Consider the following 18,483-nt stretch of genomic DNA (forward strand, 5'->3'; position numbering starts at 1 on the left):
TTAGAGATGAACCCGAGTTAGAGATGAACCCGACTTAGATATGAAGCCGACTTAGAGATGAACCCGAGTTAGAGATGAACCGCAGTTAGATATGAACCCGACTTAGAGATGAACCCGAGTTAGATATGAACCCGAGTTAGATACGAACCCGAGTTAGAGATGAACCCGACTTAGAGATGAACCCGAGTTAGAGATGAACCCGAGTTAGAGATGAACCCGACTTAGAGATGAACCCGAGTTAGAGATGAATCCGAGTTAGAGATGAACCCGAGTTAGAGATGAACCCGAGTTAGAGATGAACCCGAGTTAGAGATGAACCCGACTTAGAGATGAACCCGAGTTAGAGATGAACCCGAGTTAGAGATGAACCCGAGTTAGAGATGAACCCGAGTTAGAGATGAACCCGACTTAGAGATGAATCCGAGTTAGATATGAACCCGAGTTAGAGATGAACCCGAGTTAGAGATGAACCCGACTTAGAGATGAACCCGAGTTAGAGATGAACCCGAGTTAGAGATGAACCCGAGTTAGAGATGAACCCGAGTTAGAGATGAACCCGAGTTAGAGATGAACCCGAGTTAGATATGAACCCGAGTTAGAGATGAACCCGAGTTAGATATGAACCCGAGTTAGAGATGAACCCGAGTTAGAGATGAACCCGAGTTAGAGATGAACCCGAGTTAGATATGAACCCGAGTTAGAGATGAACCCGAGTTAGAGATGAACCCGAGTTAGAGATGAACCCGACTTAGAGATGAACCCGAGTTAGAGATGAACCCGACTTAGAGATGAACCCGACTTAGAGATGAACCCGAGTTAGAGATGAACCCGAGTTAGATATGAACTCGAGTTAGAGATGAACCCGAGTTAGAGATGAACCCGAGTTAGAGATGAACCCGACTTAGAGATGAACCCGACTTAGAGATGAACCCGACTTAGAGATGAACCCGACTTAGAGATGAACCCGAGTTAGAGATGAACCCGAGTTAGAGATGAACCCGAGTTAGAGATGAACCTGAGTTAGAGATGAACCCGAGTTTTACCCCTGGGGGTGTCTCTATATGCAGTCAGACCAATACAATAGCTGCCTCCTTGGCTCTGGGGCACTCTCATTGGCTGAGCCGTTACACATCGGGTACCTTTATCTCTCAGGCTGAGGAGTTCCATTCTCTGGTGAGTTCCTTCTTGGAGAGTTTGGGGGAGTCTGAGCGCACCCTAAAGTACGGGGTGATCCCAGAAGAGGAGCAGGCCCTGCAGGACTGTCGGAGGCAGCAGCAGGTCAGTTTGCCCCCATCATTTAAACCATCCTTCTGTTGGGTTTTGCCCTACGCCCTCTGACTTCTGTCTCTTCCAATAGGAGCTCATGAGCGCCCTCCAGTGTCAGCAGCATGCGCTAGAGTGTATAGTGTCCCTGGGGCAGGAGATACTGGTGGCTTGTCACCCCAACTCTGTCATCACCATCAAATCCTGGCTGAACATCACCAAGACCCGCTATCAGGAGGTGAGCCAATCAGGGAGCGAGCGCTACTATAGGGGCAGGCTGAGTACCAGCACCTTGACCTTCAGCAGTGAGGGCATTTAGCAGGAAAATGATATTGCCACAGTGTAGGGTATAAAGTGAGTACTAGAGACCCAGTGGGGCAGCTCTCACTGATGGGGCAAGGAGAGCACTAGTGACAAGGGGCTGTACAGCTTGTGTAAGCATGGTCGGGGCAATTCTGGCTCTGGCCACCTTTCCCAATGCCCCACCACGCTCACAAATTCACCATTCGCTATTGCAGAGAGTGCAATTGCGCTATTGATGGGCTATTGTCGGTATTCAACCTAAATGAACTATGTATCTATGAGAGAAGGAAAGGCATTCTGGCAAGTTACTGCCAACAGATAAGCCACATTAGTGCCCCCTAGCGCCCTATATTTATTCTGCAGAAAGCTTTACCTGCCTGAGTAACAGCTTTTGAAGCTCCCTCTGGTGGTTTAAGATAGCAGCCGCCATTTTAACTTGGTCTCAGTAGCTTCCTGCTGCAGCCCTGGCTGCTGGTAGCTCAGATTACAGCAGAGAGGGGAGGGGGAGAGAGGATCAAACTGAGCAGACTCGTGCCCAGGCCATGATTTTTCTGAGAGCAGGAAGTCTGATACAGAAGTGACTCAAAAGGAGACAAGAAACCCTGTGTTTCCTTTGATAGAGGACTCAGTGCAGCTGTGAGTGCTTATGGCTGTATTTACATAGAGCTTTCTGATAAACCTACTGAGTTTGTACCTTTCCTTCCCCTTTAAACATGACTGTATTGTCTTAAAACTGAAGAATTCTCAAACAGCCCCATGTGACCCAATTTACTCCTCCACAGGTAATGTCCTGGGCTCACCAACAGGGGGAGCGAATTAAATCTCAAATCCAGTCTTTGGCCACAGAGCGGGAAGAGGTTACACGGCTCATTGATTGGATCACAGCCGCCGAGGAGGCCCTGAGCCTACGGGACCAAGATCCTCTCCCTGAGGACATGGCTGCCCTGGAGGAACTGATCTCACATCATGCAGTAAGAACTCTATTATCTTTAGCCTTCCGGTCTTTCTACCCTTTAACCCTCTCTGGCCTGGGCAGGGCAGGCAGTAAGGATCATAGTGAAGGGGCAGGCAGTAGGGATTATAGGCAATTGGCAGGAAGGAGTTCAAAATACCCACATGCGCGTCATCACAAGCAACCATGGCATTAATGCTCATGATGAAACTATACAACCCACCAATCATGGCAAGAGTCTACTTCATGGTTCATTTGGTGAAATGTAGGCACCTCTAGTTCTCAGCAAGGATCTAAGCCGCAGCCTTTGAGCAGCTGATTATCAGAGGGCTTCTTAGTGGACAGGTAATTATTTTTAGTAACCTTTCCTGTGCTCTGCAGAACCAGGAAGTGACAGGAAGTGCCAAAGTTTAGTGGCAAAAATAACACAAATATGTCTATTTGTCTCAGTTGGGAGGGTTTGGAACCCATCTTGGCCAAGGGGAAATGGGGGTCTCAGAGCTGGTTAGGTTGCTGCCCTCACAATTAACAGGTTCTTACAGAGCAGGCCCAATGTCCGTTACATCTCAGTAGTCCAACCCATTCCTTCTGTCTTGGTTCCTATATAGGTGTTCATGGAGGAGCTGAACAAGAAGGAACCAGAGGTGGAGAGGGTCACCAAAAACTGCAAGCGCAAAGTGCCGGAGACCAGGCCACCAACGTCGCGCAAGAACTCCGCCAGTGAGTGGCCAATCAGCTCATCCTTAGAAAGAGCTGGAGATGATTTGCTCTCCCAGTGTCTTCTGATACGTTATACCAACACACGTCTAGATCTTTTCAAAATGTTCTCCTGTCCTATATGTTCCTCTTGCTCCTACATGTTCTCCTGCCTTATATGTTCCTCTTGCTCCTACATGTTCTCCTGCCTTATATGTTCCTCTTGCTCCTACATGTTCTCCTGCCTTATATGTTCCTCTTGCTCCTACATGTTCTCCTGCCCTATATGTTCCTCTTGCTCCTATATGTTCTCCTGCCCTATAAGTTCCTCTTGCTCCTATATGTTCCTTTTGCTCCTACATGTTCTCCTGCCTTATAAATTCCTCTTGCTCCTATATGTTCCTTAAGCTCCTACATGTTATTCTGCCCTATAAGTTCCTCTTGCTCCTATATGTTCCTTTTGCTCCTTCATGTTCTCCTGCCCTATAAGTTCCTCTTGCTCCTATATGTTCCTCTTGCTCCTATATGTTCCTCTTGCCCTGTATGTTCCTCTTGCTCCTATATGTTCCTTAAGCTCCTACATGTTATTCTGCCCTATAAGTTCCTCTTGCTCCTATATGTTCCTTTTGCTCCTTCATGTTCTCCTGCCCTATAAGTTCCTCTTGCTCCTATATGTTCCTTTTGCTCCTATATGTTCCTCTTGCCCTGTATGTTCCTCTTGCTCCTATATGTTCTTCTTGCTCCTACATGTTCTCCTGCCCTATAAGTTCCTCTTGCTCCTATATGTTCCTTTTGCTCCTATATGTTCCTCTTGCTCTAATATGTTCCTCTTGCTCCTACATGTTCCTCTTGCTCCTACATGTTCCTCTTGCTCCTACATGTGCCCATTTATACCCTCCTTCAACCCATACATGCACATAAACAAACCCAGCTCTACTGGTCTTTAGCCCAAAGCCCACCCCAAAGCTCTGGAGTATCTGGGCTGTTAATGGACCCATTGATTCCGTCCCTTGGATACAGTTACCACGTGTTCTGAACATTCACTTGTTGTTTCAGAAAGACAAAACTCTCTGAAGTCGCCCCAGGCTGGTTCTTCATTGACCCTGTTGGACTTGGTGCCCCCGACGCCTCACATGGCTCAGCTTCTAAACCGCTGGCAGCAGCTCTGGTTCCTGTCCCTGGATCGGCAGTGCCGACTGCAAAGCGCCCAGCAGAGGCTGGAGGAGGTGAGGGGACAAGGTGAAGCCTCCAAAACTACAATTTGTACAACGCAGATTTCCCCCAATTCTTCATTTTATGTAACTGCTCGATGTTATTCAGAGATCTCCTGCTTCATCCGGTAGAGAAACTCCTCCTTCTCATTATGTGTTAGAAAGAGACACACCTTCCCCATTAAAATTGGATAGAGAGACACACCTTCCCCATTAAGGTTGGATAGAGAGACACACCTTCTCCATTAAGGTTGGCTAGAGAGACACACCTTCTCCATTAAGGTTGGATAGAGAGACACACCTTCTCCATTAAGGTTGGATAGAGAGAAACACCTTCTCCATTAAGGTTGGATAGAGAGACACACCTTCTCCATTAAGGTTGGATAGAGAGACCCACCTTCCCCATTAAGATTGGATAGAGAGACACACCTTCTCCATTAAGATTGGATAGAGAGACCCACCTTCCCCATTAAGATTGGATAGAGAGACCCACCTTCCCCATTAAGATTGGATAGAGAGACACACCTTCCCCATTAAGATTGGATAGAGAGACACACCTTCCCCATTAAGATTGGATAGAGAGACCCACCTTCCCCATTAAGATTGGATAGAGAGACACACCTTCTCCATTAAGATTGGATAGAGAGACACACCTTCCCCATTAAGATTGGATAGAGAGACCCACCTTCTCCATTAAGATTTGATAGAGAGACACACCTTCCCCATTAAGATTGGATAGAGAGACACACCTTCCCCATTAAGATTGGATAGAGAGACACACCTTCCCCATTAAGATTGGATAGAGAGACCCACCTTCCCCATTAAGATTGGATAGAGAGACACACCTTCCCCATTAAGATTGGATAGAGAGACCCACCTTCCCCATTAAGATTTGATAGAGAGACCCACCTTCCCCATTAAGATTGGATAGAGAGACACACCTTCCCCATTAAGATTGGATAGAGAGACCCACCTTCTCCATTAAGATTTGATAGAGAGACACACCTTCCCCATTAAGATTGGATAGAGAGACACACCTTCCCCATTAAGATTGGATAGAGAGACACACCTTCCCCATTAAGATTGGATAGAGAGACCCACCTTCCCCATTAAGATTGGATAGAGAGACACACCTTCCCCATTAAGATTGGATAGAGAGACCCCACCTTCCCCATTAAGATTGGATAGAGAGACACACCTTCCCCATTAAGATTGGATAGAGAGACCCACCTTCCCCATTAAGATTTGATAGAGAGACCCACCTTCCCCATTAAGATTGGATAGAGAGACACACCTTCCCCATTAAGATTGGATAGAGAGACACACCTTCTCCATTAAGATTGGATAGAGAGACCCACCTTCCCCATTAAGATTGGATAGAGAGACACACCTTCCCCATTAAGATTGGATAGAGAGACCCACCTTCCCCATTAAGATTGGATAGAGAGACCCACCTTCCCCATTAAGATTGGATAGAGAGACACACCTTCCCCATTAAGATTGGATAGAGAGACCCACCTTCCCCATTAAGATTGGATAGAGAGACACACCTTCCCCATTAAGATTGGATAGAGAGACCCACCTTCCCCATTAAGATTGGATAGAGAGACACACCTTCCCCATTAAGATTGGATAGAGAGACCCACCTTCCCCATTAAGATTTGATAGAGAGACCCACCTTCCCCATTAAGATTGGATAGAGAGACACACCTTCCCCATTAAGATTGGATAGAGAGACACACCTTCCCCATTAAGATTGGATAGAGAGACCCACCTTCCCCATTAAGATTGGATAGAGAGACACACCTTCCCCATTAAGATTGGATAGAGAGACCCACCTTCCCCATTAAGATTGGATAGAGAGACCCACCTTCCCCATTAAGATTGGATAGAGAGACACACCTTCCCCATTAAGATTGGATAGAGAGACTCACCTTCCCCATTAAGATTGGATAGAGAGACACACCTTCCCCATTAAGATTGGATAGAGAGACACACCTTCTCCATTAAGATTGGATAGAGAGACCCACCTTCCCCATTAAGATTTGATAGAGAGACACACCTTCCCCATTAAGATTTGATAGAGAGACACACCTTCCCCATTAAGATTGGATAGAGAGACACACCTTCCCCATTAAGATTGGATAGAGAGACACACCTTCCCCATTAAGATTGGATAGAGAGACCCACCTTCCCCATTAAGATTGGATAGAGAGACACACCTTCCCATTAAGATTGGATAGAGAGACACACCTTCCCCATTAAGATTGGATAGAGAGACACACCTTCCCCATTAAGATTGGATAGAGAGACCCACCTTCCCCATTAAGATTGGATAGAGAGACACACCTTCCCCATTAAGATTGGATAGAGAGACACACCTTCCCCATTAAGATTGGATAGAGAGACCCACCTTCCCCATTAAGATTGGATAGAGAGACACACCTTCCCCATTAAGATTGGATAGAGAGACCCACCTTCCCCATTAAGATTGGATAGAGAGACCCCACCTTCCCCATTAAGATTGGATAGAGAGACCCACCTTCCCCATTAAGATTGGATAGAGAGACCCACCTTCCCCATTAAGATTGGATAGAGAGACACACCTTCCCCATTAGATTGGATAGAGAGACACACCTTCCCCATTAAGATTGGATAGAGAGACCCACCTTCCCCATTAAGATTGGATAGAGAGACCCACCTTCCCCATTAAGATTGGATAGAGAGACCCACCTTCCCCATTAAGATTGGATAGAGAGACACACCTTCCCCATTAAGATTGGATAGAGAGACACACCTTCCCCATTAAGATTGGATAGAGAGACCCACCTTCCCCATTAAGATTGGATAGAGAGACACACCTTCCCCATTAAGATTGGATAGAGAGACACACCTTCCCCATTAAGATTGGATAGAGAGACACACCTTCCCCATTAAGATTGGATAGAGAGACCCACCTTCCCCATTAAGATTGGATAGAGAGACACACCTACTACTTTCCATTCTTCTGCCTCATAACCATCACCCAAAGGTATAGGCAGTCCCCCCTGCTTGGCCCACACAGACAGCTCTGGTTATTGGGGGAATCATTAGATATTGGACCAGCAGACCAGTCAAACCCGAGCCAGATACCTGCGGTACAATGAATTGCCCCGGGGCACCTACTGTAAGTGCAGAAATATCTCTGACTTGTGTTTCCAGCTCCAAGAATTCGCTCATTTTGACTTCGCCGTCTGGAGGAAGCGCTACATGCAGTGGATTGGGCAGATGAAGTCCCGAATTCTCGATGTTTTCCGGGGAATCGACCGGGACCAGGATGGGAGGATCAGCCAGCGGGAATTTATGGACAGTGTCCTGTCATCCAGTGAGTTTGGTGGGGGGTATATGGGCCTACTGGGGGCAAATGAGTATTTTGGCTCAGATTATTCTCTAAAGGCAAAGGGTATTCTGGAGAAAGTGAGTTGGGGGGGGCTATATGGGCCTACTGGGGGCAAATGAGTATTTTGGCTCAGATTATTCTCTAAGGGCAAAGGGTATTCTGGAGAAAGTGAGTTGGGGGGGGCTATACGGGCCTACTGGGGGCAAATGAGTATTTTGGCTCAGATTATTCTCTAAGGGCAAAGGGTATTCTGGAGAAAGTGAGTTGGGGGGGCTATACGGGCCTACTGGGGGCAAATGAGTATTTTGGCTCAGATTATTCTCTAAGGGCAAAGGGTATTCTGGAGAAAGTGAGTTGGGGGGGGCTATACGGGCCTACTGGGGGGCAAATGAGTATTTTGGCTCAGATTATTCTCTAAAGGCAAAGGGTATTCTGGAGAAAGTGAGTTGGGGTGGGCAATACAGGCCTACTGGGGGCAAATGAGTATTGGCTCAGATTATTCTCTAAGGGCAAAGGGTATTCTGGAGAAAGTGAGTTTGGTGGGGGTGGGCAATACAGGCCTACTGGGGGCAAATGAGTATTGGCTCAGATTATTCTCTAAGGGCAAAGTACTATGGGCCTTTCAGAGTGGGCACGGCCCCACCCCTGCATCATGTTTGCCACCTTGCGAGTGGCATTACTGCCCGGTTCCCTTGGTGCTGGTCAGCTGGGTCCATGAACCAGTTGGGGAACAATGAGATTACAGGTCCGGCTAGGGGTAGTTTAGGTTATAGGTTCAGGCTGAATGGGGCAAGTACCTGTGGATAAGCATTGTGCCCATTGTGCCCTCATTTCCACACTCACGTGGGGCTTTACCTTCCCTGCCTTTAGAAGGGATTGGGCTTTTTCACAGTAATGACTGGCCCTGTAGGCAGAATGTGGCCCCTGGGCCTCTCTCACTCTGTAGTTAGTGCCCCAGTGTGGGTGATTGTGGGCAGTAAGGATTAACAGGCTCACTTTACCCTTGCAGGGTTCCCCACCAACTCCCTGGAAATGAATGCGGTCGCTAATATATTTGATATTAACGGAGACGGATTCATCGACTATTACGAGTTTGTGAGCGCCCTGCACCCCAGCAGGGACCCCCTGAGAAAGTGCGCCGATGCCGATCAGATACAGGACGAGGTGAGGGATTCTGGGGAGTGTTGTACCCTATGGATTCCTGTGCCCCCCGCTGGCATATACGCTGAATTCCTGAGCCCCCTATGTGATTTTTCAGGAGATATTTCTGTTTGTGCCGCAGGTGAATAGGCAGGTGGCTCAGTGTAACTGCCCGAAGCGCTTCCAGGTGGAACAGATCAGTGCAAATCGATATCGGGTACGTGCCCTGCTGTTCCTCACCCCCCTGTCTCTCTCTCTCTGGCCCCTCTCTCTCTCCCTCTCTGACCCCTCTCTGGCCCCTCTGTCTCTCCCTCTCTGGCCCCTCTGTCTCTCCCTCTCTGTCCCCTCTCTGGTCCCTCTGTCTCTCCCTCTCTGGCCCCTCTGTCTCTCCCTCTCTGGCCCCTCTGTCTCTCCCTCTCTGGCCCCTCTGTCTCTCCCTCTCTGGCCCCTCTGTCTCTCCCTCTCTGGCCCCTCTGTCTCTCCCTCTCTGGCCCCTCTGTCTCTCCCTCTCTGACACCTCTGTCTCTCCCGCTCTGGCCCCTCTGTCTCTCCCTCTCTGGCCCCTCTGTCTCTCCCTCTCTGGCCCTCTGTCTCTCCCTCTCTGGCCCCTCTGTCTCTCCCTCTCTGACACCTCTGTCTCTCCCGCTCTGGCCCCTCTGTCTCTCCCTCTCTGGCCCCTCTGTCTCTCCCTCTCTGACACCTCTGTCTCTCCCGCTCTGGCCCCTCTGTCTCTCCCTCTCTGGCCCCTCTGTCTCTCCCTCTCTGGCCCCTCTGTCTCTCCCTCTCTGGCCCCTCTGTCTCTCCCTCTCTGGCCCCTCTGTCTCTCCCTCTCTGGCCCCTCTGTCTCTCCCTCTCTGGCCCCTCTGTCTCTCCCTCTCTGGCCCCTCTGTCTCTCCCTCTCTGGCCCCTCTGTCTCTCCCTCTCTGGCCCCTCTGTCTCTCCCGCTCTGGCCCCTCTGTCTCTCCCTCTCTGGCCCCTCTGTCTCTCCCTCTCTGACACCTCTGTCTCTCCCGCTCTGGCCCCTCTGTCTCTCCCTCTCTGGCCCCTCTGTCTCTCCCGCTCTGGCCCCTCTGTCTCTCCCTCTGCCCTCTCTGGCCCCTCTGTCTCTCCCTCTCTGGCCCCTCTGTCTCTCCCTCTCTGGCCCCTCTGTCTCTCCCTCTCTGGCCCCTCTGTCTCTCCCTCTCTGGCCCCTCTGTCTCTCCCTCTCTGGCCCCTCTGTCTCTCCCTCTCTGGTCCCTCTGTCTCTCCCTCTCTGGCCCCTCTGTCTCTCCCTCTCTGGCCCCTCTGTCTCTCCCTCTCTGGCCCCTCTGTCTCTCCCTCTCTGGCCCCTCTGTCTCTCCCTCTCTGACACCTCTGTCTCTCCCGCTCTGGCCCCTCTGTCTCTCCCTCTCTGGCCCCTCTGTCTCTCCCTCTCTGGCCCCTCTGTCTCTCCCTCTCTGGCCCCTCTGTCTCTCCCTCTCTGGCCCCTCTGTCTCTCCCGCTCTGGCCCCTCTGTCTCTCCCGCTCTGGCCCCTCTGTCTCTCCCTCTCTGGCCCCTCTGTCTCTCCCTCTCTGGCCCCTCTGTCTCTCCCTCTCTGGCCCCTCTGTCTCTCTCTCTCTGGCCCCTCTCTGGCCCCTCTCTGGCCCCTCTCTGGCCCCTCTGTCTCTCCCTCTCTGGCCCCTCTGTCTCTCCCTCTCTGGCCCCTCTGTCTCTCCCGCTCTGGCCCCTCTGTCTCTCCCTCTCTGGCCCCTCTGTCTCTCCCTCTCTGGCCCCTCTGTCTCTCTCTCTCTGGCCCCTCTCTGGCCCCTCTCTGGCCCCTCTCTGGCCCCTCTGTCTCTCCCTCTCTGGCCCCTCTGTCTCTCCCTCTCTGGCCCCTCTGTCTCTCCCGCTCTGGCCCCTCTGTCTCTCCCTCTCTGGCCCCTCTCTGGCCCCTCTCTGGCCCCTCTGTCTCTCCCTCTCTGGCCCCTCTGTCTCTCCCTCTCTGGCCCCTCTCTGGCCCCTCTCTGGCCCCTCTGTCTCTCCCTCTCTGGCCCCTCTGTCTCTCCCTCTCTGGCCCCTCTGTCTCTCCCGCTCTGGCCCCTCTGTCTCTCCCTCTCTGGCCCCTCTCTGGCCCCTCTCATACCCTCTGTTGCTGAGTAGTAATGAGTGAATCTGTCCCATTTTGCTTTGCTGGAAAATTCACAAAACTGCAAAAAAAAAAATTTGTGAAAAATGAGTGAAATGTGAAAATGTGAAATGTCGCGCAAGTTTTTTGATGTGATGGCGACTTTTTAGATGCGACCACAACTTTTTGATGCGACTGCAACTTTATTGATGCAACCACAAATATATTAATGCACCGATGCAGTTAAAACAATTGCAGCCATGCCAGTTTCCAAAAAAAAGGCCGAATTTTATTGCGAAACTGCAGCAAAAATGACCTTTTCCCCATCTCAGTTTTGCGGAATTGCAAATCCATGACTGGCGATTAAATGTGCTTATCACTATTGAGTGGATCTGCCCCCCCCCCCGTCCCCAGTCGCCGCACCTTCTCCCTCAGTACAAAGTCTGGGGCTCAGTGTCTGTTTCCCCCCCCCCAGTTCGGGGAGTCGCAGCAGTTGCGGATGGTTCGGATCCTGCGCAGTAGCCTGATGGTGCGCGTCGGGGGCGGCTGGATCGCTCTGGATGAATTTCTAGTCAAGAATGACCCCTGTCGAGGTGTGTGGGGTAACTAGCTGGAGCAAATGCCTCGGTGTTATGGTCTGTTCTGTATCAACATAAAGCGGATTTAGGGTGGGCAACAAGAGGGGGGCTATTTCCCAGCTCTTAATCACAAGACCCAGGATTAGCAAAGAGGCTTCTAGTAGTGACCCCGGGCAAAACAGAAAATTAGAGCCCAAGGGCAGGTCCCAAAGAGCCCAAGGGCAGGTCCCAAAGAGCCCAAGGGCAGGTCCCAAAGAGCCCAAGGGCAGGTCCCAAAGAGCCCAAAGGCAGGTCCCAAAGAGCCCAAGGGCAGGTCCCAAAGAGCCCAAGGGCAGGTCCCAAAGAGCCCAAGGCAGGTCCCAAAGAGCCCAAAGGCAGGTCCCAAAGAGCCCAAGGGCAGGTCCCAAAGAGCCCAAGGGCAGGTCCAAAGGCCCAAGGGCAGGTCCCAAGGGCAGGTCCCAAAGAGACCAAGGGCAGGTCCCAAAGAGCCCAAGGGCAGGTCCCCAAGGGCAGGTCCCAAAGAGACCAAGGGCAGGTCCCAAAGAGCCCAAGGGCAGGTCCCCAAGGGCAGGTCCCAAAGAGACCAAGGGCAGGTCCCAAAGAGCCCAAGGGCAGGTCCCAAAGAGCCCAAGGGCAGGTCCCAAAGAGCCCAAGGGCAGGTCCCAAAGAGACCAAGGGCAGGTCCCAAAGAGACCAAGTACACAGGTACTGCTGGGGGGTGTCAGTGAGCTGCGCCGGGGGCCCAATGGGGTGCCAACATGAGTGATAATTAGAATCTGGAGCAGAGACATAAGCGTTAGGTAAAGGGCTCAAATCAGAAGTGGACCAGTACCAGAATAACAGAACATGTTGCCCCTACACATCTTCTTGTCCTCCATCTTGCCCCACCAAGATTATTATTCCTCTACCTTCTGGGGGCCCCACAATGTATAGAAGCCTGGGCAGTTGGACCTATCAAATCCCATGGAGCTTTATCTTTGTAGGAGAAATTAAGGCCAATCATCCTCTAATAAAGCTTTAGGCCAATCTCCTTGTCCCCCCCAGTCTCTCAGCTGAACCAGTGTAGGCTAGGCCTTTCCCAGTCTATTCCCAGCAGCAGCCTTATTGGTTGGATGGGGTCAGCCAATCAGGGCCGACCCTCTCCTCACTTCCTGGGCACTGGCCTTGGCTTGACTTGAATGGGAGAAGCATAAGGATCAGGTGGGAGGAGATCCGCAAAGATTTACTTGGCCCAATGGCCGAATGGCTGATCCACTGCTGTAGGTTCTGTATCTGAAGCTTCTCATACATTAAGGTTGGGAGGTTGGACACCAAGTTGGGGGGGGCCCAGTGAGACCAATCACAGTTGAGAGACTGAAGTCCCCCCCCCCCCTCGGTGCCAATGACCCGGTGCCGTTTGTGCTTCTGTTGCAGTTAAAGGGAGGACCAATCTCAAGATCAATGAAAAGTATCTGTCGCCGGATTCTGTACCCGCCGGGCAACTTAAATGCACCGGTAACCAAGGCAACCTCCTCCCTAAGGGCATCTCCCCCAGCCGCTCCAACTCCAGCCTCAGCCTGTACAGCTCCGCCTCCGCTCCCAGCAGCCCCCAGGGCAGGAAGGTAAGTGGGAGACAGAGAATGGGGGGGTCAGACATAGAATGAAACCTGTGGCCCCTGAGCCCCCCCTGAATATTGTGCTTCTCCCAACAGATTGTGCTGCGCAGGACTCGCTCGGGGGACAGAACCCCCAGATCTCAGGCGTCGCTCATTCCCGACGGCGCGGAGCTTCATTTCTCAGCAGCCAATGGCAGTGCGGGGCCCCCCTCAACTGGTGTGTGACCTTATCCCTATAGGCTTTCTGCATGGTTACTGCCCCAGCCTACAGCTACTTGCCCCAACTGCCCCCTACACTCTCACCCCATGTGCCCCCTACACCCTCACACACAGCTACTCACCCCAACTGCCCCCTACACCCTCACCCCAAGTGCCCCCTACACCCTCACACACAGCTACTCACCCCAACTGCCCCCTACACCCTCACACACAGCTACTCACTCCAAGTGCCCCCTACACCCTCACACACAGCTACTCACTCCAAGTGCCCACTACACCCTCACACACAGCTACTCACTCCAAGTGCCCCCTACACCCTCACCCCAAGTGGCCCCTACACCCTCACACACAGCTACTCACCCCAAGTGCCACTACACCCTCACCCCAAGTGCCCCTACACCCTCACACACAGCTACTCACTCCAAGTGCCCCCTACACCCTCACACACAGCTACTCCGCCCAAGTGGCCCCTACACCCTCACACACAGCTACTCACTCCAAGTGCCCCCTACACCCTCACACACAGCTACTCACCCCAGTGCCCCTACAACCCTCACACACAGCTACTCACTCCAAGTGCCCCCTACACCCTCACCCCAAGTGCCCCCTACACCCTCACACACAGCTACTCACCCCAAGTGCCCACTACACCCTCACCCCAAGTGCCCCCTACACCCTCACACACAGCTACTCACTCCAAGTGCCCCCTACACCCTCACACACAGCTACTCACTCCAAGTGCCCCCTACACCCTCACACCACAGCTACTCACCCCAAGTGCCCCCTACACCCTCACACACAGCTACTCACTCCAAGTGCCCCCTACACCCTCACACACAGCTACTCACTCAAGTGCCCCCTAACCCTCACCCAAGTGCCCCCCTACACCCTCACACACAGCTACTCACCCCAAGTGCCCACTACACCCTCACCCCAAGTGCCCCCTACACCCTCACACACAGCTACTCACCCCAAGTGCCCCCTACACCCTCACACACAGCTACTCACTCCAAGTGCCCCCTACACCCTCACACACAGCTACTCACTCCAAGTGCCCCTACACCCTCACACACAGCTACTCACCCCAAGTGCCCCTACCCCTCACACACCAGCTACTCCTCAAGTGCCCCCTACAGCACCCTCAACACACAGCTACTCGCACTCGCAGTGCCGCCTACACCCTCCCCAGTGGCCGCCCTAAACACCTCACAACACAGCTACTCACACCAAGTGCGCACTACACCTCACCCCAAGTGCCCCCTACACCCTCACACACAGCTACTCACCCCAAGTGCCCCCTACACCTCACACACAGCTACTCCTCAAGTGCCACCTACACCCTCACACAACAGCTACTCACTCCATAGTGCCCCCTACACACCCCTGCACCCCAAGTGCCCCCTACCCCTCACACACGCTACTCACCCCAAGTGCCCACTACACCTCACCCCAAGTGCCCCCTACACCTCACAACACAGTACTCATCCAAAGTGCCCCTACACCCTCCCCAACACAGCTACTCACAGCCCAAGTGACCCTACACCCTCACACACAGCTACTCACGCCCAAGTGCCCACTACACCCTCACCCAAGTGCCCCCTACACCCCTCACACACAGCCTACTCACTCCAAGTGCCCCTACAACCCTCACAAATCACAGCTACTCACATCCAAGTGCCCCCTCACCCTCACACAAGTGCCCCCTACACCCTCACACACAGCTACTCACCCCAAGTGCCCCCTACACCCTCACACACAGCTACTCACTCCAAGTGCCCCCTACACCTCACACACAGCTACTCACACCCAAGTGCCCCCTACACCCTCACCCCAAGTGCCCCCTACACCCTCACACACAGCTACTCACCCCAAGTGCCCCTACACCTCACACACAGCTACTCACTCAAGTGCCCGCCTACACCTCACACACAGCTACTCACATCCAAGTGCCCCCTTACGACCTCACGCGCCAAGTGCCCCCCTACACCTCACATCCACAGCTACGCACCCCAAGTGCCCCCATACACCCTCACACACAGCTACTTCACTCCAAGTGCCCCCTACACCCTCACGACAGCGCTACTCACTCCAAGTGCCCCCTACACCCTCACCCCAAGTGCCCCCTACAAGCCTCACACACAGCTACTTACTCCAATGCCCTACACCTCACACACAGCTACTACTCCAAAGTTGCCCTAACACCCTCAACACAGCTATCACTCCCAAGTGCCCCTCACACCCCTCACCCCAAGGTTATTTTGCCCCCTACACCCCCACACATAGCTACTCACCCAAAGTGCCCCCTACACCCTCACACACAGCTACTCACACAAGTGCCCCCTACAACCCTCAACACACAGCTACTCACCCCAAGTGCCCCTACACCCTCACACACAGCTTTACTCACTCAAGTGCCCCCTAACCCTCACCCAAGTGCCCCTACAACCCTCACCACAGCTACTCCCCCAAGTGCCCACTACCCGGCAGCCTCACCCCAAGTGGCCCCCTCAACCCTTCCACCCAGCTACTCACATCCAGTGCCCCCTACAACCCTCACACACAGCTAATCACCAAGTGCCCCCTACACCCTCACACACAGCTACTCACCCCAAGTGCCCCTACACCACACCCTCCACACATGCTTACTCACTCCAAGTGCCCCTACACCCTCACACAAGTACAGCTACTCATCCAAAGTGCCCTCCCTAACACCCTCAACCCCAAAGTGGCCCGCCTACACCCTCACAACACAGCTACTCACCCCAAGTGCCCACTACACCCTCACCCAAAGTTGCCCCCTACACCCTTCACACAACAGCTACTCACTCCAGTGCCCCCTACAACCCTCACACACAAGCTATCACTCCAATGCCCCCTACAACCCTCACACATAGCTATCACCGCCAAGTGCCCCCTACACCCTCACACACAGCTTACTCCAACTCCAAGTGCCCCTACACCCTCACACAGCAGCTATCACTCCAAGTTGCCCCTACACCCTCACACACAAGCTACTCACTGTCCAAGTGCCCCCTAACCCTCACAACACAGCTACTCACTCCAAGTGCCCCCTAACACCCTCACCCCAGTGCCCCCTACACCCTCACACACAGCTACTTACTCCAAGTGCCCCCTAAACCCTCACACACAGCTACTTCACTCCAAAGTGCCCCCTACACCCTCAACACAACACAGCTACTCAACTCCAAGTGTCCCCCTACACCCTCACCCCTAAGTGCCCCTACACCCTCACACAACAGCTACTGCACCCCAAGTGCCATACACCCTCACCGCAAATGCCCCCTACATACCCTCACACAACAGCTACTCACATCCAAGTGCCCCCCTCCCACCCTCACACACAGCTACTCCTCCCAAGTGCCCCCTACACCCTCACACATAGCTACCAACCAAAGTGCCCCCTACACCCTCCACACAGGCTACTCAACCCAAGTGCCCTCACCCTCACACACAGCTACTCAACCCCAAGTGCCCACTACACCCTCACGCCCAAGTGCCCTACCCCTCACACAACAGCTAATCACCCCAAGTGGGCCACTACACCTCACCCCAAGTGCCCTACACCCTCAACAGCACCAGCTACTCACTCAAGTGCCCGACTACACCTCAACCCAAGTGCCCCCTAACCACTCAACAACAGCTACTCACCCCAAGTGCGCCCCCTACCACCGCCTCACCCCAAGTGCCCCCTACACTCCTCACCCCAAGTGCCCCTACACCCTCACACACGAGCTACTCACTCCAAGTGCCGCTACACCCCTCATCCCAAGTGCCCGCTACACCCTCACCCAAAGTGCCCCCTAACACCTCACAACAGCTAACTCACCCCAGTGCCCCTACAACCCTCACCCCAAGTGCCCCTCACCACCCTCACACAACAGCTAGCTTCACCCAAGTGCCCCCTCAACCCATCACCCCAAGTGCCCCCTACAACCCTCACGTCCCAAGTGGCCCCCTACACTCCTCACATACAAGCTACTCACTCCAGTGTCCCCCTAAACACCTCACCCCAAGTGCCCCCTAACCCTCACACACAGCTAACTCACCCCAAGTGCCCTACACCCTCACCCAAGTGCCCCTACATCCCTCACACACAGCTACTCACTCCAAGTGCCCCCTACCCCTCACCCCAAGTGCCCCCTTACACCCTCACACACAGCTACTCACACCGCCAGTGCCCCCCTACACCCTCAGCCGCAAGTGCCCCCCTACACGCCCTCACCCAAGTACCCCTAACACCCTCACACACAGCTACTGCACTCCAAAGTGCCCCCTACACCCTCACCCCAAGTGCCCCTACAACCCTCACACACAGCTACTCACCCCAATGCCCCCGTACACCCTCACCCCCGAAGTGCCCCCCTTACACAACTCACACCAGCTTACTCACTCCAAGTGCCCCCTACACCCTCACCCCAAGTGCCCCCTACACCCTCACACATAGCTACTCACCTCCCCTACGTATCTCACTCACACACAGAGTAACATGGGAGCTCCCATACACCCCAGTACTGAGCTCCTCTCCCCACTCTCTGTGCAACACTGACAATTTCCTCGTTGGGTTACAGACAAGCCTGGGATGCCCCCGACATGACATCGGACCCCCAAGAAGTTTTTCAAGACCACACGGAAGGGAGAAGCACGTTCCCTCTCTGGAGCAGCAGATCAGTTTAGCAGAGTCGCTTGGTGAACTCCAACTGAAACAATGGCGCATCGACTCCTCTAATGGAGAACAACAATGTGGGGAAATAGGAGTTTGGCAGGGATAGTGGCGGGGGGTATTATGGGGGTATGTGTGTGTATTATGGGGGTATGTGTGTGTATTATAGGGGTATGTGGGATAATGAGTGTGTGTGGCACAATGTGAGGAGGTGTGTAAGAGCAGAAGTGCATGTAAGAAAGTGAATAAGGAGAGGAAGTGAGTGCGAGGGGAGAGGAAGTGAGTGCAAGGGGAGAGGAAGTGTGAGAGGAAGTGAGTGTGAGAGGAGAGGAAGGGAGTGTGAGAGGAGAGGAAGTGAGTGTGAGAGGAAGTGAGTGTGAGA

At 53.0% G+C, this 18,483-nt stretch overlaps 1 protein-coding gene across 1 annotated transcript in view; it reads left to right on the top strand.

The window, feature by feature from the left end:
- LOC100495047 (microtubule-actin cross-linking factor 1) overlaps positions 1–18,408 on the top strand; it is a 41,632-nt gene extending 23,224 nt beyond the window's left edge. The window contains exons 26-37 of the mRNA XM_031904618.1: positions 1,153–1,278; positions 1,358–1,501; positions 2,349–2,537; positions 3,127–3,238; positions 4,271–4,440; positions 7,627–7,789; positions 8,814–8,968; positions 9,087–9,161; positions 11,504–11,621; positions 13,020–13,207; positions 13,298–13,418; positions 18,010–18,408. Coding sequence (XP_031760478.1) covers positions 1,153–1,278; positions 1,358–1,501; positions 2,349–2,537; positions 3,127–3,238; positions 4,271–4,440; positions 7,627–7,789; positions 8,814–8,968; positions 9,087–9,161; positions 11,504–11,621; positions 13,020–13,207; positions 13,298–13,418; positions 18,010–18,035 — 1,587 coding nt within the window. The 3' untranslated portion in view covers positions 18,036–18,408. The remainder of the gene's footprint in view (positions 1–1,152; positions 1,279–1,357; positions 1,502–2,348; positions 2,538–3,126; positions 3,239–4,270; positions 4,441–7,626; positions 7,790–8,813; positions 8,969–9,086; positions 9,162–11,503; positions 11,622–13,019; positions 13,208–13,297; positions 13,419–18,009) is intronic.
- Positions 18,409–18,483: the final 75 nt, after the last annotated feature.

This window comes from Xenopus tropicalis, chromosome 6 (assembly GCF_000004195.4).
Source record: "Xenopus tropicalis strain Nigerian chromosome 6, UCB_Xtro_10.0, whole genome shotgun sequence".
In the NCBI taxonomy this organism is placed as follows: Eukaryota; Metazoa; Chordata; class Amphibia; order Anura; family Pipidae; genus Xenopus; species Xenopus tropicalis.